The sequence below is a fragment of the Cydia pomonella genome, chromosome 12, assembly GCF_033807575.1.
Source record: "Cydia pomonella isolate Wapato2018A chromosome 12, ilCydPomo1, whole genome shotgun sequence".
NCBI lineage: Eukaryota > Metazoa > Arthropoda > Insecta > Lepidoptera > Tortricidae > Cydia > Cydia pomonella.
In genome coordinates, this window is record NC_084714.1 from 16,890,865 (window position 1) to 16,918,469 (window position 27,605).

General features: G+C 38.8%; 4 protein-coding genes across 5 annotated transcripts; 3 read left to right on the top strand and 1 right to left on the bottom strand.

The window, feature by feature from the left end:
* Positions 1-78: 78 nt before the first annotated feature.
* LOC133523747 (oxysterol-binding protein-related protein 11) lies at positions 79-4,248 on the top strand. 2 transcript variants are annotated; one of them, XM_061859452.1, is made up of 5 exons: positions 195-448; positions 680-841; positions 1,456-1,553; positions 2,611-2,689; positions 3,368-4,248. In XM_061859452.1, the coding sequence occupies exons 1-5, from the start codon at positions 263-265 to the stop codon at positions 3,473-3,475; spliced, it is 633 nt and encodes a 210-aa protein (XP_061715436.1). In that variant the 5' UTR covers positions 195-262; the 3' UTR covers positions 3,476-4,248. The 2 variants fall into 2 exon arrangements, with proteins under 2 accessions (XP_061715438.1, XP_061715436.1); XM_061859454.1 differs by lacking the exons at positions 2,611-2,689; positions 3,368-4,248 and adding an exon at positions 1,736-2,065 and having other exon boundaries at positions 79-448; positions 1,456-1,479.
* A 5,133-nt stretch (positions 4,249-9,381) lies between these two features.
* On the top strand, positions 9,382-10,591 carry LOC133523754 (cytochrome c oxidase subunit 6B1-like). The gene is made up of 2 exons (XM_061859460.1): positions 9,382-9,611; positions 10,307-10,591. The coding sequence occupies exons 1-2, from the start codon at positions 9,547-9,549 to the stop codon at positions 10,470-10,472; spliced, it is 231 nt and encodes a 76-aa protein (XP_061715444.1). The 5' UTR covers positions 9,382-9,546; the 3' UTR covers positions 10,473-10,591.
* A 653-nt stretch (positions 10,592-11,244) lies between these two features.
* Positions 11,245-19,982, top strand: LOC133523752 (uncharacterized). Its single transcript, XM_061859458.1, has 6 exons — positions 11,245-11,440; positions 11,629-11,700; positions 12,473-12,847; positions 13,832-13,905; positions 14,365-14,558; positions 19,656-19,982. The coding sequence occupies exons 1-6, from the start codon at positions 11,348-11,350 to the stop codon at positions 19,838-19,840; spliced, it is 993 nt and encodes a 330-aa protein (XP_061715442.1). The 5' UTR covers positions 11,245-11,347; the 3' UTR covers positions 19,841-19,982.
* LOC133523753 (translin-associated protein X) lies at positions 19,977-27,535 on the bottom strand. The gene is made up of 6 exons (XM_061859459.1): positions 27,346-27,535; positions 27,045-27,279; positions 26,101-26,242; positions 24,281-24,440; positions 21,688-21,807; positions 19,977-21,171 (listed from the first exon to the last, which is right to left on the bottom strand). Exons 1-6 carry the CDS (start codon positions 27,356-27,358, stop codon positions 20,984-20,986), a joined length of 858 nt encoding a protein of 285 aa, XP_061715443.1. The 5' UTR covers positions 27,359-27,535; the 3' UTR covers positions 19,977-20,983.
* Between the last annotated feature and the right edge of the window lie 70 nt (positions 27,536-27,605).

The window sequence follows — 27,605 nt, forward strand, 5'->3', positions numbered from 1 at the left end:
AATTATGGGTACAGATAATACTGAAGGTTTTATCTTAAATTAATTGGTAACCTTGTGATAGTCAGTTATTAAAACAATAAAACACTATTCAGTAGCATATCGTTTAATTAGATGTATATATATTATTATTAAATTAGAAGCTTTTTGTTCCTACATCTGAAATTTGATCTGAAATCTAAACGCAAAATCCAACTGTCAAATCGTGGGTCGTACACACAGTCGATGTAAATAATTTTTGCGACCGTAGTTCATAGTCAACAAAATGATGAAGAGTGGTGGGCTGGGATCTCACCGGCCGCTGTCGGGTCAACTTTACAAGTACACGAATGTGGTGAAGGGCTGGCAGCAGCGTTGGTTCGCTGTGGACCCCGAAACGGGTGTGCTGTCGTACTATTTGTTTGATGGGCCCGGGGACACCGTGCAGCCTGGACAGCCTGCTAGGGGAGAGGTATGACTTTCATAGAGCTTCCTAAAGGCTTATAGATACATTCATAATTAGGTAGTTTCATGACTATGATGTATTTTGGTTTCTAAAGTTACTAATGCATTTTTAGTGGAATAAAATTTCAATTTCATTAGTTCAGACTGGTAGAAAAAGCAATATATACCGAATCTATGGCTCCTCCACTTATTGCCCAGCTTAACCATTAAAAGTAAAAAATATGTTTGAAATCTACAGGCCCATTTGGCAGCCGCTGTGGTGTGTCCGAGTGATGAGGACTCGCGCACATTTACTCTGAACTGTGCATCAGGAGACATGCTTAAATTGCGTGCCACTGACGCGCGGGCGAGACAAGAGTGGGTGGATGGACTGCGAGCTATTGCAGAGATACATACAAAGGTATATCACCAGTTATAAAGATGTATTTTTTTACCAATTGGATCCATAAGTAGCCTCAAAATTAAATTTAGAAACAGGTATAAAACTTCAAGGTATTTTTTTGGCTGATATAATATAACACTGGAAGGTTGAATAGTTCTGATTGAATTTTCATTGCCACTGCCTTTCAATTGGTTATTATTATATAACCTTTGTTTTGGGACATTTTAACTTGTAAAAGAAGAAGGCTCTGCTTTATGCAATGAGTAGTGATTTTTAATTTCATTCTAATTGCATAGCAACATAGTTTCATGCATTAATAAAAGAATTGGTCCAACAAACTTTAGCTGAAATTATTAATTAAAGATAAAAAGAAATACTCAGCAAGTCATTAAGTCCCTGAATTATCCATCTCTCTACATATTACCCATTACTAGTGAATAAAAAGTTATAAATGTCTGTAGCACCTTCATTTATAAAAGAGAATACTTCTATTACCAATCACTACTACTTTATTATGTACTTGTTTTGTGCAATAAAGTGTTTACTACTACTACTACTAGCATTAAGTAAGTTATAATGTTTGTGGGACCTTCATTGATAGAAGAGAATATAGATATACACTTTGTTTTTAGGCAATGGGCGCGAACCCGCCGCTACAGCCGCGCGAGCAGCTTGCCGTGCATGGTGCTATGGCGTCCGCGCGACAACAACTACAGCAAACTGAACTAAGGTACTTTTAGACTTAACAACATACCCACACAAACAAGTCGAACCCGCCGTGCAGCCGCGCGAGCAACTTGCCGTGTACGGCGCTATCAGGTCCGCGCCACAACAACTACTCCAAACTGAACTGAACTAAGGTAACTTTAGACTTAACATCATACCGACACAAACAATTCGAACCCGCCGCTGCAGCCGCGCGAGCAGCTTGCCGTGCACGGCGCTATGGCGTCCGCGCGACAACAACTACAGCAAACTGAACTAAGGTACCTTTTAGACTTAACAACATACCCACACAAACAAGTCGAACCCGCCGTGCAGCCGCGCGAGCAACTTGCCGTGTACGGCGCTATCGGGTCCGCGCCACAACAACTACTCCAAATTGAACTGAACTAAGGTAACTTTAGACTTAACAACATACCGACACAAACAATTCGAACCCGCCGCTGCAGCCGCGCGAGCAGCTTGCCGTGCACGGCGCTATGGCGTCCGCGCGACAACAACTACAGCAAACTGAACTAAGGTACCTTTTAGACTTAACAACATACCCACACAAACAAGTCGAACCCGCCGTGCAGCCGCGCGAGCAACTTGCCGTGTACGGCGCTATCGGGTCCGCTCCACAACAACTACTCCAAATTGAACTGAACTAAGGTAACTTTAGACTTAACAAAATACCGACACAAACAATTCGAACCCGCCGCTGCAGCCGCGCGAGCAGCTTGCCGTGCACGGCGCTATGGCGTCCGCGCGACAACAACTACTGCAAACTGAACTAAGGTATCTTTAGACTTAACAACATAGTCAAGTCAGTAGATCAGGACCAACAGTTTCGAGTTCTTGGGTATCAAAATGAACCCCTATTTGAAACTCACAAGCTCGCGTCAGGTACCGCCGTTGTACCAATCCACGTACCTCGTGCGCAACTTAAGGATACAATACAACTTACAACCCTATATCATAAATTCAACTAAATACCTAATGATTGAATTAAAAAAATATTTTCCTATCTGTTCCGCTGTTTTTATTTGTTAACAAGATAATCAAGATATATATTTTATTTTCAGTGACGCATCCCTCGCGCGGTGTATCGAATCTTCAGACTCTCCTTTCCCTCACACAGATCCAGACCTATTATTACTGAAGGTTAGTATGATAAAAACGTTTACAGTACATATGGGGCTACTTTATAGCACTAGTGCGAGAAGTAGCATATTATGTTACTGTGTCGAACATTTAAAGGGCCATATGTACTGTAAAACGTTGTACGATACATGTGCGAATAGGTAATTCGCAACTCGTGTCGATTTAAAACACTCCCTTCGGTCGTGTTTTAATTTATCGCCACTCGTTTCGAATTTCCTATTTTTCGCACTTGTATCGTAATGTACTATTTTGCACCAGCAATGTTGATGCCCCTATCTTAAGAGTCTTAACCTCAAATCAAGTTGAACTACTGTACTAAATTAATTACTATTGGAACGCCTATCTGATGTGCTGACCGCCAAGGTGCAATATGGACCATCTTTCAGTTGCAGAGATCTGTGACAACTGATGGCCTACCGTGACCACGTTCGACGTGGGACAGGGATGTCACACTTACGTACGAATTTACCAGTGCGACAGAGGCAACACGTTGAACGTGGTTCGCGTAGGCCCTCTGTTCTACCTGCAGCCCTAAGGTGGTCTTCACATTAGACGCCGCTCCGCTGTGCAAGCGAGACATCGCTATACAGAAGTATATACGCTGTCTCATTTACACGTCGGATCGTATCCACGCATCAGTGCGTGTGATAACCGCGTAACTGTTCTTTTTGTCACCAGGCCACATCAGCGGCGAGCATGCAGTGCCTGCTGCAGTGCCTCGGCATGCTGCACCGGCAGCAGCAGTACGCCACCACCACGGGTCTTAAGCACGACCACGACCATTAATTCCAAGTCTAGTGGACGCGACATCGCATCAGCATTCACAATCTAAATTCAATTCTAAAATTGAAACTTCAAGGTTATTTTTTGACTGGCAAAATCAGATCTTATATTGGGAATGGAGGCCATATAAGTGGTTATTATATTTATTATTGCCTGTCAACAATAATAATTATGTATCATGAGATTTCTCACCCCAAAACTTATCAGAAACTCGTACATGTAAATAAGCGGGTCCACACAGAGCGAGCAGCATCGCGAGGAAATTTCCTTGCGCGGCAAAGGCCAATGTAGACGGTGCCTCGGCCGAGGCACGTCTACATGAGCCGTTTACCGCGCGAGAGAATTTCCTCGCGACGCTGCTCGCTCTGTGCGGACCCGCTTATTAGGCCTTTAAAAAGTTACTAGCAAGACTGTCAATTTTCTTTTTCTCGTAATTGTTGTAGATGACGTTATAGAACATAATAAAATTTTGGATATGGTATTTAGAAAATTATATAGAAGCGGTCATTGACATAATAGAATTATATTATATCAATAGAAGTTGTCGAATTCTGAACAACATGTTTTGAGTGTTGAGTAAAGTGGATGTTGGCTTAGTATTTATTGTAACTGATTGTACTGGATAGAACGTGGAGATGTTCTATCACATTCCCTTAGTTGCTAGGTAAAATTGTAAAATTAAATTAATTTTATTATCAGTTGTAAATGTTGTAATAGACTATAAAACAGTATAAATACTATGTTATGACTTATCAATATCATCACTTTGCAAAGAGCAGATTTTAGGTTTAAGATTCTTTATTTCTCACCAAGAATTTGACAATTCACTTACATGAGAACTTAAGAGTCCTTATTCCTACAGACGAGCGTATTTTGTAAAATGCTTCCTTTTTCATTCAAGATTACGACGTAACTATTAGTATTTATTCAAAAACTGATAACGTACTTAAATAATCGTTTCCTAAACTAGGGGCTCCAACAGTTCAAATTTTCATTTTCTCTTTTAAACCTCTTTTTTAATGAGGTTTTTTGGGAGTCTTTTCCAAATTTTGCAGTGAGATGTGGCGTTTCGGTTCTCAATTTTGCTATAAACAAGAATCATTTGGTACATGAATGACTACAATTTGATTCAAGATATCTCGTACGAGGGGCTGGAATGAATAACAATCGAAGATTCATTTGAAAAAACTGATAAAATACCTTCCGAGTTTTCTTCATTTTTTTGGTGAAAACAGGGTTTTATTATATTTTATTTCCGCAAATTGTACGCATATTTTGCTTTAAAAATAATATTATAGCAAACTGTAACTTTATGTTAACCTATAAAAAAAATCGTAACTATGGGACCTACATTGCCGTAAATTTATATTTTTTTAAAACACGTATAAATCACGCAGCAGCGACGCCCCGCTCTCAGTCCGCGCGGAGCGCGCTTAGAGGACGGACCTGTGCTCGATTGTCAGGCATTCGTTGCGATCGTAATCAGCTACGGAGTTCCGAGAAGTGCTATATACTGCGATTAGAAAATCTTAATAAAAGTTCATTTTTTACAGTATGCCTAACAGACTCGCTTATTGATGGATTTTCAGTGTTACTTTTTTTTTTATACTAAGTCGGTGGCAAACAAGCATACGGCCCGCATATGTACGCCTGCAACTCCAGAGGAGTTACATGCGCGTTGCCGACCCTAACCCCTCCCGCCCCTCGTTGAGCTCTGGCAACCTTACTCACCGGCAGGAACACAACACTATGAGTAAGGTCTAGTGTTATTTGGCTGCGATTTTCTGAAAAACGCATTTTCACTTGAAATTACGTTAGGGTTTGCATTATTATTTTTGACCCGGATGAAGTCCAAGATCTCATGATGGAGTCAGGAGTTGGTCACCAGAACTCCTAATCTACTAATTATAATCCCATCGTGTTTGGGCTCAAAAGATTTGCCCTGACAAACACCATCGATCTAGATGAGGTCCAGGGTCTCATGATGGAGTCAGGAGTTGGTCACTAGAACTCCTAATCTACTCATTATAATTCCATCGTGTTTGGGCTCAACAGAGTTGCCCTGATGAGCACCTTCAATCTAGATGAGGTCCAGGGTCTCATGATGGAGTCAGGAGCTGGTCACCAGAACTCCTAATCTACTCATCATAACTCCATCGTGTTTGGGTTCAATAGAGTTGCCCTGACGAGCACCATCAATCTAGATGAGGTCCAGGGTCTCATGATGGAGTCAGGAGCTGGTCACCAGAACTCCTAATCTACTCATCATAACTCCATCATGTTTGGGCTCAATAGATTTGCCCTGATGAACACCATCGATCTAGATGAGGCCCAGGGTCTCATGATGGAGTCAGGAGTTGGTCACCAGAACTCCTAAACTACTCATCATAACCTCATCGTGTTCGGGCTCAATAGATTTGCCCTGACGAGCATCATCAATCTAGATAAAGTCCAGGGTCTCATGATGGAGTCAGGAGTTGGTCACTAGAACTCCTAATCTACTCATTATAATTCCAACGTGTTTGGGCTCAAAAGATTTGCCCTGATGAGCACCATCGATCTAGATGAGGTCCAGGGTCTCATGATGGAGTCAGGAGTTGGTCACCAGAACTCCTACTCTACTCATCATAACTCCATCGTGTTTGGGCTCAATAGAGTTGCCCTGACGAGCACCTTCAATCTAGATGAGGTCCAGGGACTCATGATGGAGTCAGGAGCTGGTCACCAGAACTCCTAATCTACTCATCATAACTCCATCGTGTTTGGGTTCAATAGAGTTGCCCTGACGAGCACCATCAATCTAGATGAGATCCAGGGTCTCATGATGGAGTCAGGAGCTGGTTACCAGAACTCCTAATCTACTCATCATAACTCCATCGTGTTTGGGCTCAATAGATTTGCCCTGATGAACACCATCGATCTAGATGAAGCCCAGGGTCTCATGATGGAGTCAGGAGTTGGTCACCAGAACTCCTAATCTACTCATCATAACCTCATCGTGTTCGAGCTCAATAGATTTGCCCTGACGAGCATCATCAATCTAGATAAAGTCCAGGGTCTCATGATGGAGTCAGGAGTTGGTCACTAGAACTCCTAATCTACTCATTATAATTCCAACGTGTTTGGGCTCAAAAGATTTGCCCTGATGAGCACCATCGATCTAGATGAGGTCCAGGGTCTCATGATGGAGTCAGGAGTTGGTCACCAAAACTCCTAATCTACTCATCATAACTCCATCGTGTTTGGGCTCAATAGATTTGCCCTGATGAACACCATCGATCTAGATGAGGTCCAGGGTCTCATGATGGAGTCAGGAGTTGGTCACCAGAACTCCTAAACTACTCATCATAACCTCATCGTGTTCGGGCTCAATAGATTTGCCCTGACGAGCATTATCAATCTAGATAAAGTCCAGGGTCTCATGATGGAGTCAGGAGTTGGTCACTAGAACTCCTAATCTACTCATTATAATTCCAACGTGTTTGGGCTCAAATGATTTGCCCTGACGAGCACCATCGATCTAGATGAGGTCCAGGGTCTCATGATGGAGTCAGGAGTTGGTCACCAGAACTCCTAATCTACTCATCATAACTCCATCGTGTATGGGCTCAATAGAGTTGCCCTGACGAGCACCATCAATCTAGATCAGGTCCAGGGTCTCATGATGGACTCAGGAGTTGATCACCAGAACTCCTAGTCTATTCATCATAACTCCATCGTGTTTGGGCTCAAAAGATTTGCCCTGACGAGTACCATCGATCTAGATTAAGTCGAGGGTCTCATGATGGACTCAGTAGTTGGTCACCAGAACTCCTAATCTATTCATCATAATGGTAATTTGATGGTGCTTGTCGGAGTAAATCTATTGAGCCCAAACACGATGGAGTTATGATAAATAGATTACGAGTTCTGGTGACCAACTCCTGACTCCATCATGAGACCCTGGACTTCATCTAGATCGATGGTACTAGTCAGGGCAAATCTTTTGAGCCCAAACACGATGGAATTATAATGAGTAGATTAGGAGTTCTAGTGACCAACTCCTGACTCCATCATGAGACCCTGAACATCATCTAGATTGATGGTGCTCGTGAGGGCAAATCTATTGAGCCCAAACACGATGGAGTTATGATGAGTAGATTAGGAATTATGGTGACCAACTCCTGACTCCATCATGAGACCCTGGACTTCATCTAGATCGATGGTGTTCGTCAGGGCAAATCTTTTGAGCCCAAGCACGATGGAATTATAATGAGTAGATTAGGAGTTCTGGTGACCAACTCCTGACTCCATCATAAGAACCTGGATGGACTTCATTCGGGTCAAAAATAATAATACAAACCCTAACGTGATTTCAAATAACACTGAAACTCTATAGCACTAATGTGCGCAAACGATTGGCATCTTGACTACGCAGCATGGGTGCGTAGCCACCATGCCAATCGATACGACAACGAAACACTATCTGTCTCTCTCTCGTACTAATATGCACAAACGATTGGCATCTTGGCTGGGCAGCATGGGTGCGTAGCCAACATGCCAAACGTTTACGATACGACAAGGAAACACTGTCTCTCTATCGCACTAATATGCGCAATCGATTGGCTTCTTGGCTAGGTATCATGGGTGCGTAGCCAACATGCCAATCGTTTACGATACGACAACGGAACACTACTCTCTCTCTATCGCACTAATATACGCAAACGATTGGTATTTTGGCTAGGCACTAAGCAAGTGTGTGGCCAACATGCCAATCGTTTACGATACGACAACGAAACACTATCTGTCTCTCTATCGCACTAATATACTTTATTTATACCTGCAGTCATTTAGTAACTTCTTCATTTTCCACTCTGTAGTCTGTACACTTAGTAGTAGTGTACATAAAAAAAAAAAAACTACTGTGCATATACAATAAAATAAAGAGTGCCCATATGATATCATATGACACTAAAATTAATGTTGCTTGTAATTATATTGAAAACTATCAAGATTATTCTAGTCTGCATTGAAACGCGCGTCGCGTTGCCGGCGCTCGCGTACCGAGCGCCAACGCCATCTATCGAGCGTTATTTCGTGAAATCGGAGAACGCTCCAAGGATTAAGGGCTCTTAAAGCTATACAAATACATTTATTTTGCATGAAATTAGCGAAAGAACTAAAAATATAGAGGGTATTTAAACATACAGTAAAATAAAATCAAAATCTGCTTCAATCAGATTCAAATTCAGATGCAATTATTTATTCATAGTAAACTTAAACTGCATTCAAAAGTATAAATAGTATACAAGAAATGTAAGCAATAAAACAGAGTCTACCGCGAAATGCCGCGACTCGCGACACCGACATTAACGTAAAAAGTGTATTTTCAGACATTTCGATTGGAAGATAATATTATATGTATTTCACATAATTATGTAAAGTTACTGTACCTATACTTTATAAATTCCATGTTTTAGAATCTAATTTTATTAAAATATTTTTAATAAACCGTTGTCCTAATTACTAAAGAGTTTAATTTTTTGTAGCCTCATTGCTTAAGTCTATAGTTTTAATAAAATCTTAGAGATACAATAATAGAGATGAAATAGGGTAGGGGGAGATGACCGAATGAGATTGTCTTATGGAACTTGAAGTAGGAGGAGCAGTGAAAGCGCTATTATTTTCTGTCCTCTCAATTTTAATTTTTTCCCAATTAAAAAAAAGTCATAAGTGCCATGTCAAAACGATAGAATAACCGGTGGTGTCTGGGGGTAACAATGAACACGACTAAATTACGTAGGTTGTTTTGGTATGATGTCAGATATGTTAAAACGTGTTTTTTTATTTCTCTGCATTGCGTATGTTCTGTCCCTCACGGGCGCACGCATTATTCAACTCTATACTATAGTATGTATGCTTTGAGAAAAAACTTCATTTGTTCTTTCAAACTATTTTCAAACATTTCAAATCATGAAATCAAGGCTCCATGCAATGTCATTTTTCCAATAGTATTTTCCATCTTTTAAAATAGTTAATATTACAAAATTTACTACAATCATAATTCTAATAGCATTTCATTCTGAAAACCTAAGATGTGTGACCAAGAATTAAGGACTCTCCGCTTTGATCCCAGGTTTCCTAACACGAATCAGACAAAGTGAGTAACCCAAGCATTCGTGCTTGTTTATGTTTTGTTTTGTAGCAATCTTTTGTACATACTATGTCTTCGATGAAGGAAAACATTGTGAGAAAATAGGTCTTTTATAAGGCCTTGTTTGTTCTCTCGAGGAAGGTCAGATGGCACTGGCATTCCTATAAACCTGTGGCAATTCTTGGTACCTATCAGTAAAGATTGCCAAAATCGAACTGAGGGCTTAGAGTGAAAATCGAAATTTCGTTATCTGCCTCTAGCACTCTTGCACGTTGTAGCGTGCGGTGCAGGGTGACTTATATTTTTGGAATCATACCATACCTACATTACAACACGCACATTCGGTATACAGCTATACACATACCTTTAGGCTGGCCGCAGACGCACGGAATTTTTACACGGTTTCTGTACGGAATGATATGTGTGAACGGGACGTCGCTCTACACATGTATAGGGCTATCTCGCTTGCACGGAAAATTCCGTTCGTCTGCGACCAGGGTTAGTGCTCATTCTCAATCACTTTCTCGTTTGAATTTTAAAGGAAACGACGAATCGACGTCATCTGTTTCTCTATCACTCGAATAGGTAAGCAACTAATGCAAGTGCCCTATATATATATACAACGTGTAGTAAAAGTTACTCAATATGACATAAACAACGTGTGTACCCACGTTGTATACGATCTTAAACTACGATTTCAGTGCATGCTACATGAACTACTGCGACTACTACCGCTGCAAGCGACTGCTGGGCGACGTCGACGACTGCAAGATCTTCAAGCGCTACTTCGAGACCATATGCCCCAACTTCTGGATCGAGCACTTCGATGAGTTGCGGGAGAAGGGAGCGTTCCCGGGACGCATATAGTTCGCGTATACACGTCCTTAAATGTATACGTCTTTTACGTGTGCCTGGTTCTACAACTATCGTCATTAATTATAATTTTTGTAACTAATTAATGAAATTAAATTCAAAATTATTTCTTACATTTGCTGTTGAATTATTCGCTAGAAGGCACGGTTATTGCTATCACATCACTATTCTCATGAAAATCCTGTTTGTCAAGGATACTCCGATAAATCGGACCCAGTAGATTGCACAGTGCAATACACATAATTAATTTCGATAATTTACTCAATATATCCATATTTTATTAAACTGGTAACCCTACCACAGTGTTGTCACATCTACCTACTTTTTGGTAGATCTACCTATTTTACCTGCGTTCTACCTATCTACCTCCCTCGGCCTGAAATCTACCTATTTTTCAAAATGGTACAATTGTAAGCAATTCTCAATACATGTGACGGAACATTACCTAATTTCTACCGAATTTAGATTTGATTTAATGAAAACTTGCCAAAGAAACAGATTATACAAGCAGGTTTATTACCTAGAAACCATGGAAATCCTAACTTGTGTTTGAATTTCTTTAATGAACATGTGTACTAACGTCACAATATTAAAAACTTATAAATAATTCAAAAATTTTTAATCATAAAAATGTACTTCTATTGAGTGGTAGATCTACCTATTTTTCATTTTAAATTCCACCCATTTCTACCTATTTTTGCACCCTATTCTACCATTTCGGCAAAATTGTATGTGACAACACTGCCCTACCACAAAAACGTCAAACGGTCGTGACTTAAATTTAGTTCGTTACTCATTAATCTTCTTTGTTATCGGTATTATTTCCTAAGTTTTTTATTGCTTTTAGTTGTTATTTATTTATTTAGGAAATGTTTAAATTAGTGCGCATTAATACAGAGGAGCCAAATGAAATTCAGCTTCCGGAAGGAACGTATTTAATCGGTAGAGATAAATTAATTGGAGTAAGTTTAGCACAAGTTTTTATTATTTATTTATGATGTTATTATTATTTACTTTCAGCTCGTATTCTTGCTACATTTAGTTGTTTACTTACTTAGCTTGTTTTTTAGGAGTTCCACAAAATAAATAGCATACAACTATTGCATAGATCAAAAATATTAATTGATAAAAAATTCCTTTACTTTTTCAGTTCGACGATAAACGATTGTCTTACAATCAGGGTCTCATAATCGTTAAAGAGGATAGCATCACTATAGAATCGGTAAGTGAAGAAGAACTTTCTAGTTTGTATTATAAGTACCTACTGCATACTGCAATTTCACAATTTGCATATATAAATTTACACCAACCTGGACTTTATCGCGTATATGATATCATGCAACAAGTGGCTTTGAGAGATGTTGAAATTTTCTTAGACTCAAGATTGTAATGTGGTTATAAATGTGATTAAGTCCCATTTGTCACAGTGCACCCTGCCTTACTCCTCCGCAAATGTTCCATCTGGTTGCCCTTAGCATAGGCCTCTACCATATTCCTCCACGTTGCTGTTCAGAGTCTGTCTTCTCCACAAGAATCTGGCCACCTGCCTGAATTCGTTTTCCAATCTGCATCCTTCCTTTTCTGTCTCTTGGGGTACCATGGTGTGATGTCCTATGGCCATTTTTCAATTTTTTTTCCTATGAAGCAGGATTTTATTTGTAAACATCAAACATTTATTCAGCAAATAGGCCACAGGCACTTTCACATGTCAAAATTTTACAATAACCAATAACCATAACCAAACATAACAATTTTTACAAATAAGCAATCAATGAAATATTAGATACTTTATTTGAGATGTATACAGTCTCTAAATGTTGTTAGCTATCTTTTTAAGTATTTATCTATTATATACGATTAAATATATCATTGTCTAATACTCACAACACAAGCCTTATTGAGCTTAGTCTGGGGTTAGGTTGATTAGTGTAACATTGTACCATAGTATTTATTTCCAGTTGACTGCAATTGTATCTTATTAAGTTTTGTTTCAGTCGCAACGAAAAATATACCTAACTAAAAAAGGTTCCAAAGAAAAGGAGATATTAAATAAGACTTTCAAGACAACATTAGAATTTGGTGATCAATTTGGGTTTTTAGAAAACTCCTATTGGTTTGAGTTACAAAGCAATGAGCCTAGTCAAAGAGCACTGAAGGAAATAAATGTAAATACTTCAGAGAATTCACTACACTTCACAAAAGAATCAGTGGTTCCTAAGAGTCCATTAGACAATGAAAAGCTGAGGAAGAGAAAAAAGGGAGAATCTGACAATTCAATAAATGGGAAATCAAAGAGGAGAAGGAAAGAAGAATCAGAGGAAGAGGTGTCTGATGAACAGTGCAGTCAGGAGTTTCAGAGTGATGAATTGGTAAGATTTGTATTTTATTTTACAAACATGGCTTGTATTATTTTGTTCTTCTCTTCACTCCTAAAGGGTCAGCAAATCCCAGACATAACATTGCGGATTGTGTCTCTTTCGCCCATACATAGAGTTTTTATTATAATCCCACATACATTTGTAATCAGTACACCCTAGTGGGTATACTAATAGAAAGTAGTATCTGCATGAGCTACCAACTTTAATTAATTAATTTATTTAAACCTTTGGGAAACAAACAGGCAAAAACAACACATAGTAAATCAGATTACACATCCACAAGCCAAACAGTTTCCACTAATGAATAATAACAATTATGTTGCTCAGAAATTAACATTAATACATAAAACATGCAAAACTCAAATAACTGTTGAAAACAATATTAACACATTCACTGCCGGGAACCCACCTGGTGGGCGCTCGTGAACTTTGTTCATATGCCTGACAACCCGCTGGGCGGGTTGTTTTGTACGCAGCTATAGACCACCGGTTTCTGGGGTAGTGCGCCGTTTTTTGTCTGGCAGTGAATGTGTTAAAAACTTGGCAAGTATGCTGAAATATACTAACTAATCAATATTATCATTAGCTGTATTTTTTATTGCAGAAACAATAAAAAATACAGCTAATAATAATATTAATCATTTTACAAATAGAGTTATACCACACAAATTTCTTTACATATACATATTTCTTTAATTTTTAATTTAATATGTATGTAGAAGATTAGTCCTTCTGTGTCTACTCTTAACCCATAAGCGCCGATTGTACCTAGTTGGGTACATCTGGGTTACGACCGTTTTTCTACTGTAACTCCACCTAACAGCATGAGAAAAGTGGTGGTTTCCCAAAAGTGGGTGTGGGTGCTAATGTGTTAACACTTTCAGTGCTAGGCCCCCTGTTTCCAGTTCAAAATGAGCACACATACATGTTCTTGGCAGTGAATGTGTTAATGCTAACTGCAATCTTTTGTTCTAGAATGGTTCTATGAAAGAGAACAATAAGCCTGTGTCAAAGCGTGAACGATGCGAATATGGAGGAAACTGTTATAGGTAATTATCACACAAGAGTGTGCAAAGAGGTTGATGGATACAAAGTTATCCATGATACACATTAGATCTAACATTAAACAAAAGAAACTCACGTGTTTTTAGTCACTCGCGCAACAATTTTCGGAGAGCCCAGGTCTTTTTAAGTACACACAATGCTAAGCGCGCCTTCATACAATGTCAGCACAACCCCACCCCCAACCGGTTATATCATCGCGCCCCCGACGCGACCGGTGACCGGTGCTTTGCACTGTGAGTGAGAAAAAAGACCTAGGCTCTCCAAAACTTCACTAAGGCATGGTTTGGTGTGCGAGCGGGACATCGCATAGCGCTCTCACGCTCATACACCGGAGCGACGTGCGAGTTCGCATGAGTGTGATGACTGGGTAAAACTTAGTTTAATGTTACTATGACGCACTTCAGTTTAAATTCAATTATTAAAATTGTTATATACTTTTGCAGCCTGCGCGCACTCCGCCCCAACCCTGCGCATAAAGCGCACATCGCCCAGTACTCGCATCCACGCGACGATGATTGGGGCACGAAAAAAATATGTCCGCAGGGGATCAGGTGCGAAAATCGGGACGTGAAACACTTAAGGAATTATAAGCATCCGACAGAGTATATTAGGGTTAGAAAATATCAGCCAGGTAAAAGTAAGTGACACTCAATAATATTGTACAGTTAGCAGTTAATAGGCCAGGCGTTTAAAAATCTAGGTTGAAGATGGCACGCTAAAGAAGTGACCCAGAGCGCTGCGTGCAGGCGTTGGGATCCGAAACATGCCAGGAAGTTCACCCCATCGACGCAGAGTATACGGCATCTCAGCCATGTAGGTAACTCAACACTCCTTGTACACTCCACAGTATAGATATACTTGGCTGAGTCACTCAAAAGACTCGAGTTCCTACCAACATTACTCGAGTCTTTTGAGTTTGAATTTGAAGAACTCGACCCCTTTTTACGAAACTCGGCGATTAAAAAAACTTCCGAGTCTTAAGTCCCGAGGCGAGTCATTTATTGAGTCTTTTTTAAGAGAGCTCAAAAGGACTCGAGCCTCCGAATAAAGACTTTCATAGGTTTAACCTAAATAAAAGTCAGTAAGTAAGAAATTTCGCGTTTGCATTATTTGTGTGCTATAACTTATAACTTATTACTTAAAAACAAAGCATTTCGAAATTTTGCAAAGAGAAAATTGAGAGTTCTCTGAAAAGGACTCAAGTCCCTACAAAAGATTCGAGTCTCTAACAAGTGAATAAGAACTCGAGTTTAGACTTAAGGTGGTTCGACTAGGTTACCCAAAGCTTAAACCTCACTAGATGGCGCCACAATTGCAAATTTTGAGTTTTAATTTTTTTGTGGAGTAGTCTTGGTATTTCTATACTGTAAATTATATTTAGCGCACTCTTTAAATAAATATTGAACTATTACAACAAACATTGAACACTTCATTGTACAAAAACTACCCCTTAATGTCGACAGAATGTTTCTTGACTCTATTTCTAAGTATCACTCACATATTGAAACAGTCTTACTGGGATCCATGTAGTAGACAATTTGGCACAGCGTGAGTAAGCTTCAATGGCGTTGCGGTATGTACGTGGAAATACATGCAATAGGATGTGGGTTCGAGACTCATTAGAAAATTTTTTGTTATCAGTATTATCAAGTACCTATTATTATTAAATTATTTTATGAGAAATATGAGCGTTTTCCATGAAAATATTAAAAATCTGATTCTCACACATCATGATATTTTTGGGTTCTTCCAACTCAGAATCACTAGCATAATCAATCCTCGTGCTAAAAAAACCCGAAAATTTGTATTGAAATTTTAGTTTTACATTGTAATTTCTTTCACACTAAAATGTGACGTAATGGTATGGATATTTTAGGATATCTTTTTTTAATGCTAGGGTGGAGAAGATTCTAAGTAGAATGAACCTAAGAAAGTCTAAATTTGTAAGTCAGATTTTCCGGTATTTTTCTTTAAAAAAAACGCTGTTTTGTTCTAAAATTAAAGCAATCCCTTACTGCCCAGCCTTTAAAAAAGTAGGTACTATTTTACAGTAGAATAATTAAAACATTTTTTTACGATACATTAAATTAAATTACAGTGAGTTACATAATTGCATGGCCTTCTATTTATAACCATTATAAAAAGAAATGAGATATTTACCATGTTTGTTTATATTATTGATTTCCCGATATTTTGACACAACTAGAAGTTTCACACAATGCCTAGAGATAGAAAATTATTTATTTATTTTATTTATTGTCAATTTCATTCAACGGATCACATCATATCCAATTTATTTTCTACCTAGTTGGTTATTAAATTCTGTTACTGCAATAATCTTTATCTACATAAAATATACCAACGAAAGTTTAAAAAAGTATATATTAAAATGAAGTACACAAAATCAGGAATTACATATGACAATATCATTCAAAATCGCCTCCTCTGGCTTTGACACAGGCCCTCAAACGACGAGGCCAGTCATCAATAGCGGCACGCACGATTGTCATGTCTAATTCCGTCACTGTCTTAACTATGGCCCGCTTGAAGGAGTTAAGATTTGTGTGGGGTTTAGCACAGGCTTTCTCCTCAATAACCTGCTATATGGCATAATCCAGGGGCTTAAGGTCCGGGCTGGAGGACGGCAATAAAGTTATTCGTGGGCAATAAAGTCAATTTTGTTCCTTCGAAACCAGGCTTGAGTTGTTTTTGCCTTATGTGCAGGAGCTGAGTCCTGTTCAAAGATCCATGGCTGGTTTTGAAATAGGGTGTGGCTTAAGGGCTTCACTATTGGTTCGAGAACGGTTTCCAGTTTCCGGTTTTCACACTTTTTTCACAGAAATGAATCTGTGTTAGCCCTGAGTATGACACACCCAAAATCATGTTTGGCGGGTGCCCACATTTGTGCAACGCAATAGGGTTGTTTCCATCTACAAATCTTAGGGCATAATTGTATCCCAATAAATTCTTTTGGATTATAAGAACATGTTGAACTGAACTGATGACCATATTTTTATAAAAATTGAATTTAAAATAACTTTTGGCACACATCACGTGACCAAACTCGAAACGTCATTGAAGATTCTGATGACGTCACAACTCTCGGATTGACACTGTTGACAGTTAGGCGATTAACAACAAATGACAAATATCAGTTGACAGTTCGTATCTTCTACGTATGTATGTAGTTATGTGTCAAACCATAAACTGTGACGTCAACAATTTTCAAAGAGCGTCTTGGGCGCGAAAGCATCTGTCAAAATATATTTTGTTAATTTAACATATTTAAAGCCGTTTTTAGTATAAAAGCTGAATTTTAAGGCAACTTTTAGTTAATATAGAAAGTAATACAAGCGTTTCAAAAAATTGGAATACGATTCTCTTTTAGGCCCCAATTCATTATAGATACGACGAGATAAGCGTTATGTGTGGTATATAATTATAGCTCACAAATCCACCACATTATGTCATTTTTTATTTTTTCGGTAGCATTTGTTTTAACGGAAATAAAGAGGTTGCAAATCGAGTAACAGAACTTCAGAACAGATATCATTTGACATTTACCAGTCGCTTTTCGGTGAAGGAAAACATCGTGAGGAAACTGGACTAATCCCAAAAAGGCTTAGTTTTACCCTCTGGGTTGGAAGGTCAGATGGCAGTGGCTTTCGTAAAAACTAGTGCCTACGCCAAATCTTGGGATTAGTTGTCAAAGCGGACCCCAAGCTCCATTGAGCCGTGGCAATATGCTGGGACAACGCTAGGAAGAAAGAAAGAAATCGAGTAACAGAACTTAGTAACCAACTAAGTATAATAGTTATGATGTAAATGTCCATATCATGTTGGAGTCATATATGTATTAGCCAACTAATTATTCAAGATCAATACACTTAGCTCCCTTAGGTATTCGCCTAAGTACAATCTCGGGCAAAATTGAGTTTTATAAAAGTGAACTAGTTTCTAGGTCATATTTTCTATGAATTGGTCATTTTTGTAGACTCCAATTACAGTTACACTTTTCCTGGTTTTTCGCGGACCAGAATATCGATGATTTTTGTAACTTGATTTAGACGTTGCTATCATTTTCAATCCAAAAACACATAAAATCACAATTCAGAACATGCGGCAGCGTTGTTTTCTATCAAGTACCTCAAGCACCAGAGCGGCTACCGGGAAAATCGAAATTCGTCAATTTCGGGCATTTTTCTCTGTCTCTCTAATTACGTCTTAGTGAGAGTAAAAGAAAGATCCCCGCAATTTGCGAATTTAGGTTTTCGCGGTAGGCCCCCAAGTCCTGTCAAGTTTCAGCAGTGTTGCCAGGTGAGCGGAAGAGAATTATCGTACTTGAGTGTCAATATTATTGTACCGTTGAAAAAAATATCGTACGCCAATCAAAAAGGCAGCCCCTAAAAATGTCTAGCAAAATAAGCTTAAATTTCCAATTAATAATAAAAAAAAGACAATTTTCGTCTAAATTGCGCAAAAAATCTGTTTATGTTTGTGTATTTTTGGGATAGACTCAAACGGTATACAGGAAATTGTGACATTTTAAACTTTAAACTTACACCAAGGAACCGAACACCCAAAAGATACTAATTTTAGCCTATTTCTGAGAGAAAGTGTCATATTTTGCTTCAAATTACTAGAGTTTTAAGGTGGCATCATCCAAGGGCTGAAAGTATAGTACTTTAGTGTACGATAATGCTCTTTGGAACATTACGTCATACCGGGGCCCAAATTATCGTACATGTACGACAATTATCGTACGCCTGGTCACACTGAGTGTCAGTGTCGACAAAGTCAGCTATAAACGCGTCAAACATCGCAACGTCGCGCCGATGGCCGGCCGAGGCATGGAGTGGCAACGCCGCAATGTATTTGTACACGACATTTGTCACACACACATGAGTAAAATTTATAAAAATATAACGTTGATTATTGCATGATTTCTGTATGAAACAAAGTTTTTCTATTAATTTAGCGCAAATGAATATTCGAAAGTAGATAGATGCGCAACTATTTATGTAATAATATTGTGTAATTAATTAATTAATAGCGATTGTTTTTTGTATGAAAATCGAACCACCTTAATATGCGAGTCTAAAAAACTGAGTCGAGTTTCAAAGCAGAGGATTCAAAGGACTCGAGTCTTAGCCAACACTAATAGATAGTGTCATTCACGACGACGCGTGTCTTAACTCGTATTTACATGTTATTAAAGATAAGATTTGACAAATATGTATGTCATTGTGGATGACACGATCTATAACGACGTTGCGAAACTGGCCAGGGCTATAGGTAACCCTAAAGATCGAAGTTCGTTAATTTCTGTCACTTTTTAATAACGCTTTTTTTTAATACTGCGTCGGTGGCAAACATGCATACGGCCCGCCTGATAGCCTATGGACGCCTGCAACTCCAGAGTTGTTACATGCGCGTTGCCGACCCTAACACTCCGCACCCTCGTTGAGCTCTGGCAAGCTTACGCACTGACAGAAACACAACACTAAAATAATTGAATTGGAGTAAAAGAGAAAGATGTCTTAATGCCTCGGGCAGGGATCGGAACCAGTTTTTTGCAAAAATTTCGAAATTGCCATATATTTCGATTTATTTTATACTCCAAATGTAAGACTCCGTTGTATTTTTAGATAAAGGGTATATAATATAATATCAACTCTTAATCATTCTTTATCCAAAAAAATTTGTCTAGTTATCCATGTTTTTTCCTTTTTAGATACTTCTGACTCTGATTCTGACAGCAGCCAGGAATACCGCAGTGATCGCTTGCTAAGAGCCAAGCGGGAAAGGAAACCTCCGCCTAAGGAAGATCTAGATCTAGGTGATCTAGAGGGCTCAGAATCGGAAGAAGAAGATCCTTTCGCGAGTGATGGCAGTGAGGACTGGACGCCTGAACCATAGACCTAGTAATCGTTTTAAATCTTGAATGTATTTTTTATTACTTTTTTACGCGCCAGATAGGATGTATTATGTATTTATGATTGTATTTCACCTTCAAGTAGGTTTTATTGACGTTTTTGTAAAATAAAAGTTGTGATATTAATTTAGTTTTATTGATTTTAATTTCACATACTAAATTTTATAAAACGTAATCTTAAATAACTACATATCAGTCACATCATGACATCACTTTCTAGAATCCGTCCAAACTAACTCTGCATCGTGTTCGAAAGCACAGAGTGTAACAGTGTTATCATAAATGTCAAATTTCTGACATTATGATGATGTTAAACCTTTTGAACGCCAGACTGCGAAGGAATATGCCGTACCCCGGACGCCAGGTGATCGATTATTTAAGCGAAATTGAACTTTACGGAGTGCCGCGTAAGTCCCTATTGCATTGGCGAAGTTGTCGGCTGTGGCCGTCGTTGGCGTCCTTGGCAAGATTTTTCGATGACGACCACAGCCGATTGTGGTGGTCGAAAGGTTAAAATAACACTTCCACATTCTTTGCTATCAAACACGGTGCAGAGTTATCTTAGATGGACTTCATCACCTTTTGAAAGATGGTCATACACTCGGCGCAAAATAGGGTGGTGTTAAACTGCTGTTAAATTAGATAGATTTTACAAAAAAACTATCACGAATTTAAAAAATTTCTTAACGATTCACAGGTCTACGAAATAAGTAGTAGTCAAGGTATTAAATATCGACACGTACAAAGTGCCAAAAATATGTACACACGACCTTATTGCCTATACATTAAAGTAGTGTATACATATTTATGGCACTTTGTCCGTATCGATATTTAATACCTTGACTGTACAAAATATTACAAGATTCAATTTAAACAGTTGAAGTATAGACACGTTCAATTGTTCGTTCTTAATTCGTAATTATTCTTTCAAACTCGAAAGCCGCGGACAGAACGCCAGCGGCAGCATTTCAAGGTCGTACATTTAACTCGATCGAGTGTATGAACGGCCTTATATTCCCATCTGTGCCCGGCGAAATAAAAAGGGAATGTACCCCGCGAATGATGCCGAGCGGGCAGCGGGGCGACAGAACGTGGCCGGCATGGCAGCACAGGGCGGGGCGGGGGAGCTAGTAGAAGCCCTCGTCCTCGTCGCGGTCGCGCTCCCAGTGGTCGGGCGGCGGCGCGGGCAGCAGCAGCGGCGCGGGCGCCTCGCCGCCGCGCACCGTGAGCGCGTACACGGCCGCCTCCACCTTGGCCACGCTGGCGCGGGTCGTCGACGACTTGCGGCCGAGCTCGCGCCCGCCGCCGAATAGACCTACGTTTAAAAACGAAATAAATAAAAAATCCCAAATAATCCCGTGTCGAATCCCTTTGAACACTAGACGGCGAAGGAATATGCCGTGCCCCGGGCGCCAGGCGATCGCGATTATTTAAGCGATATTGAACTTTACGGAGTATCGCGTCAGTCTCTATTGCATTGCCGAAGCTGACGGCTGTGGCCGTCGTTAGCGTCATTGGCGAGACTTTCCGATGACATGTGGCGGCGGTCAGAGATATAGGTACCTACACTGGACACATAGGATACACTGTAGCACTGTTGCTTCTGTGTTCACACACTCATGCTCGCCTTTCGAATTAGTAGACCTATTGCAACTACTGAACCGGCGAGCTCCATCTAGGCCCTGTCTTCGTCTTCACTTTCCATCAGGTATGATTAGGGTCAATCGCCAATAAAATAAGAAAATAACTATACTAAAACTCTTCTAAAGATCAGATAAGGACTAGTACTAAAGAAACTAGGGCTAGGAGACGTAAGGCTTAAATGACTCACCACAATAGCCTGTGTACAGGTCGCGCACGACCTGACAAGCGTAGAAACAATCCTCACTGTCCCCGCTGGAGATGCTGTTGATTGCCTTTCGCATCAGTTCTCCTGTTAAATCTGCTATCCCTGAAAACAATATAATCTCATAAACTATACCGTTTACGACAACATAGAATTTACCAGCGTTGGTCGTAATTGTTAATTCTAATTAACCAATTGCATTAACCATTAATTCCGCAATTAGTCAATAGCATTAATTGAATTAAGGTAAATTAGAATTAAATTGATATGTTAATTAAAATTAATAATTAATTATAATTACTCTCAATTGCATTAACGTTTAATGGAATATAATAATTTCGTAAATAATTAAAGTTACTATTACTTGAAAGCATATTAATACAAGCTTCAGTGAATTATAAGATCATGATGTTTTAAAATGGGACTCAACAAAATGACCCTGAACCCTAGCAGTACCTAGTGGAGCTCAGATTTGGAGCAACATAGACACACGCCGATTTGGTCATGCGATGCGACTCATCTTGATGAGCGCTTGGGAGAGCAGTACCCAAGATAAAGCTCATGCTGAACCCTGGATGTACCTAGTGGAATTCAGGGTTGGTGCAACATAGGCACACGCTGTTTTGGTTATCCGACACGTCTTGATGAGCACCTGGGAGAGTAGTACCCTAGATAGAGCTGATGCTGAACCCTGGCAGTACCTAGTGGAACTCAGGTTTGGTGCAACATAGGCACACGCTGTTTTAGTCATCCGACACGTCTCGATGAGCATTTGGAAGAGCAGTATCCAAGATAGAGCTGATTCTGAACCCAGGCAGTACCTAGTGGAACTCTGGTTTGGTTCAATATAAGCACATGCTGTTTTGGTCATCCGACTCGTTTGGATGAACACTTGGAAGAGCAGTATCCAAGATACATACTAAATATATGGTGTACCGAACTATTTGGCTACTTTGACTGCTACGAAGTATTTGACGCTGACTGTACCAAGGATCAATTAAATTGTTAATTATTAATCACGTTTTTAATTTTCATTAACAATTTATTTAATTTTAAATGGTTTGTGAAGCAATTGATGTTAATGCAAATTAAAGTTAATTGCAATTAATAATTATTTTTCATTAATTGTTAATGGTTATTAATTATTAACCTTTTTAGTGGTTAATTGCATTAACGTTCGGCCAACACTGCAATTTACACTCGTCGTACATTACAGGAGAAAAAAAAATGTTTCTGAACAACAACTTGGCAAAACGTCTAAGAATACTTTTAAGAGTTGTTGACACATGTTGAATTTTATAACTAAATCTAGTTAATTAAATAGAAAATGAGCAAATTATCACAATAAATTGGAAACTTAAAAAATGTATGGGAATAATAATAAAATACACCTCAAAGTTTAAAATTAAGTTTTTTTGTAACAACCAAAAAGGAAAAAATAATGATACCATTTGATTCCATTAAAATAGTACATTACGATACAAGTGCGAAAAATAGGAAATTCAAAACGAGTGGTGATAAATTAAAACACGACCGAAGGGAGTGTTTTAAATCGACACGAGTTGCGAATTACCTATTCGCACATGTATCGTACAACGTTTTACAGTACATATGGCCCTTGAAATGTTTGACACAGTAACGTAATATGCGAATTTGCGCACTAGTGCGGTAAAGTAGCACCATATGTACTGTAAAATATATTGTATAATTCCTCGTTTTCCATACATCGAAACGGCTTCTATTAGAAGACTTAAAGTAATAGTGACGTCACGGTGTATTGCCATTTTGTTACGAGTGTTTCGTTAGTAAGACTGACTATAATTTGTGACTTTTTTATTGCTTTAAGGCAATGGGTCCCCATATAGACATTTGATCTTCAAAACAAACCTGATCGATTGATATCATTAATTATAATCATTGATATCATAAATCGAGTTTGACGACCGGTTTGGCCTAGTGGGTAGTGACCCTGCCTACGAAGCTGATGGTCCCGGGTTCAAATCCTGGTAAGGGCATTTATTCGTGTGATGAGCATGGATATTTGTTCCTGAGCTAAGGGTGTTTTCTATGTAAGTATTTATAAATATTTATATATTATATATATCGTTGTCTAAGTACCCTCAACACTTATTGAGCTTACTGTGGGACTTAGTCAATTTGTGTAATAATGTCCTATAATATTTATTTATTTATTAATAAAAATTTGTCAACTAGCCTATTGTGTTGCTTGAATCATTATCTGCTTCATACTCATGTGTTTCTGAAACTAGCTCTTTGGCTTCATCACACCAAAAATGCAGTTACAATAAGCTTGAATTATCAACCACTTCTACTGAACAATCTCTCTGAAGTTGCAGGTGTCCATATTACATCTTGCCATTTGCCCCTAACAAAAATTTCCACTAGCCTGGCTAGCGAGTATTGGGATGCACCTTAGTTGGGTGGGACACTTCTTGTACCATACTATATTCGTTTGCCATCAACATGGTATAAAAAGTGGGGTGTATGCTTGTATGCCACTGACAAGACAAGGTAAAAGAAAGAAAACTGATTAAGTATAAATATGATTTATATTTACCTAGCATGTAATCATTGTAAGTGAGCATGGTGACTACTGTCCGCTCCTCCTCCGAGTCCTTAGCAGCCACTTTATATGTCAGTTGGCTCTGCACATCCTTCCATGATATGATCTGCTTCTGCTCCATTAGTGTGAAGAATGTCCATGCCTCTATGAACTCCTAAAAGCAGTTTTGATATTTTTATTACTTCAAGAGTAATAAAATAGGTTTTTATGGAAAATTTCATTCAAAGACATCATTATAGTATTTCAATGTGTTTATCACATTTAGCTTTATTCCGTTTTATTACTACCATAATTTTTTACAAGTCTAAAAGTTGAATACTGTTTGCTATTATTGAAATAGTTTGTTTATGTACATATTTCAATTTAAAAATTCGCGTTTTCTGGCCAAAAACCATTCAAAATAAAGACCTATGGAGTATTTGCGGGCAAACACCCATCGACGAAGAAATCGCGACACGGAAATGAAGATGGATAGGACATACTATTCGAAGAGTGGAAACGAATAATGTTACCATAGCTTTCACTTGGAAACCGCCGGACGGAAGCCGTGGCTCCGGGCGCCTTGTACACTCCTGGCAGCGGTCCGTCTTAAGAGAGCTACGAGCGGTCGGGTTGAGCTGAAGCAAGGCCAGAAGGCGAGCTGAAGATAGAAAGGCGTGGCGCGAGCTTGTGAAGACCCTTTGCACCTCTGGGGTGCCTTAGGACAACAACAACAACATGCTATCAATAACAATATGTATACATAACACACTGTTCGCAGATGACCTTATACTCGTAACAGATAACCCTTCAGAGCTGAAAACTATGTTAGAAGATTTAGACACACAAAGCAAACTGGTAGGCCTCTCTATGAATATGTCAAAAACAAAATTAATGACGAACAGTACTAAAAAGCAAATTATACTGAATGGAAAGGAAATAGACTATGTCAATGAATATGTATACCTTGGGCAGATAATATCACCTGAAGACCAGACGGATAAGGAACTCGAGAAAAGAACCACAAATGCATGGAGAAAGTTTTGGTCTTTGAAAGAAGTATTTAAGACAAAAGAAATACCTACAAGACAGAAATTTAAAGTTTTCAATAGTTGTATAATACCAATAATAACTTATGGTTGCCAAACTTGGGGACTTACAAAAAAGCAGCACCAAAAACTGAATGTGTGTCAAAACCATATGGAAAGAAGCATACTTAATATAAAACATAGAGACAGAGTCAAATTGTCCATAATTAAGGAAAAATCAAAAACAAAAACATAAACTAAAATAATAAAACAACAAAAGTGGCGGTGGACAGGCCACATGATGAGAGAAAACATAGATAAGTGGACAAAGGACCTTGTAGAGTGGTGCCCTAGATATAATAAAAGAAAGAGTGGTCCACAAAAGTTTAGATGGTCGGATGATTTGAGTAGAATAGGAGGAGGTAAATGGATGCAAACAGTAAAGGAAAGAAATAAATGGAAAGAAATAGAGGAGGCCTACGTCAAAGGACGAGTTGAGGTCAATGTTGTGAAACCAAATTAATGTAATTGTGATAACTGAAGACTTCAATAATAAAGGCTATTTACATTACATTTACATACATACATAACACTATTAATACTATCATGTGGATGTAATTTAGCAAAAAAGATCTATCCTCAGTTCAACTTCTGTTGACATTGATTTTGGTGGATGATTTTCCCACTTTTCCCTAAATGACGTCCATGTTATGCCTGTCACACAATTGTATATAACAATAAAAACTGGCAATGTGGGAGCACAATAACTGTGATTTTGAGTTTCTAAAGAATTCTATAAATCTTTACCTGAAACCCTGCAGTTACAGCTCTGCCATGCAGGTGCGCTGGGCTGTGCTCAAGCTCTAAACCAATAGACTTGAGAGGCCCTTGGATTAGTTTCTGAATTCGCTCCTTGGCCTCTTGGAGAACTTTCTCAGCAGATTCTTTGCTGAAAACAGTTTATAAGAAATTTGTGTGAAATTATTATTTATTTGAACCAGTGATAAAAATTGACAAAAATAATTCCCAATATGCCACCCATCCCAAACCACCAAACTGTGGTGGTTTGGGATGCATTCCCATCTGTACCCAATGATCCTATTCCCACCTGTGGCCGGCAGGGACAAATGGGAATGAATCCTTCACATCTGAGATTACCTCAGTTTCCTACTTTCTTTTTATTATAGAAATGTTGATTTTGATAGTTGCTATATTGAACAGTTAAAATTCCAATCAGACTTTGGTGGTGGTGAAACTAGTGGGATTTTTTTTGAGTTGTTCTCAGTAGGAAAAGATGAGAAAACAAACCTCAGCCTTTTAAATATACACGGTGCTACATGAGTATACCGTTCATCATCCATCGAAAAAATACATTCAAAATTAAAAAAAAAACAAAAAAAACCTTTTTTGGCGAAATTTACTGAAACTCATATAACATTTTTTCCTTCTTTTGGCCTCAGAAGTATGTGGTTAAAATCTTTCAGGTTCCTCGTGACCACCATGTATTACAACTACTGTTGGACTAAATAAATACAAAACATTGCACCTCATTGTATAAGTTACCATGGCGGGTATGTTTTGGTTTACATTCTTATGGATACACTATAGTAGCAGTTTTTTTTAGTAGGTATGCAAATTACCAGCAGACTTGACATGCCAAATGGTAAAACAAGAACAAAATCTACTACAATTTTTTTGTATGTTACTGCATGAAAACGTATGTAGTATTTTAATTAAAAAAAATGTCTTACGTCATAGAAGAATGTAGGAGAAAGATAATCCGCTTGCTCTCAATGGTGATATCCCTCGAAAGTTTAACGAGCCGCTCGTGGCGGTCTTGGCGCTCCGTGAGCTTCTGCGCTGTGGCTTTAAACAGCGCCAGAACCGGACTATCCGCCGGCAGGGACTCTGCCGTCTCCTTGGCCACGGAGGATAAAGTGTGGTTCTGGTTGTGGTGGTGACTGCGGTTCCCACGGCGATTTCTACCTGAAAATCATTTAATTAGGAACTTGGCACGGCTGTGCGGTTTACCAGGTCTTGGTTAATATTTACCTCGTCCTGACATTTTATTGGAAATGAGTAATATGTGTTAGGAAGACCAAAATTATGAATATTTGACAACAACTTTTCGCAAATTTTCATGCGCGCTCCGCTGATTTTTGACAACAATAACTATTTTTTTTAAATAAGGCTTGCTATACATTGATTTTGGCCAGACAATTTGCTCTCATCAGTGGGATGCTTTATTTTTAGTGATGTACAACATCGTTTCGTATCGATTTTTTGTCTATGATCAAAGCTGTTCAAGACAA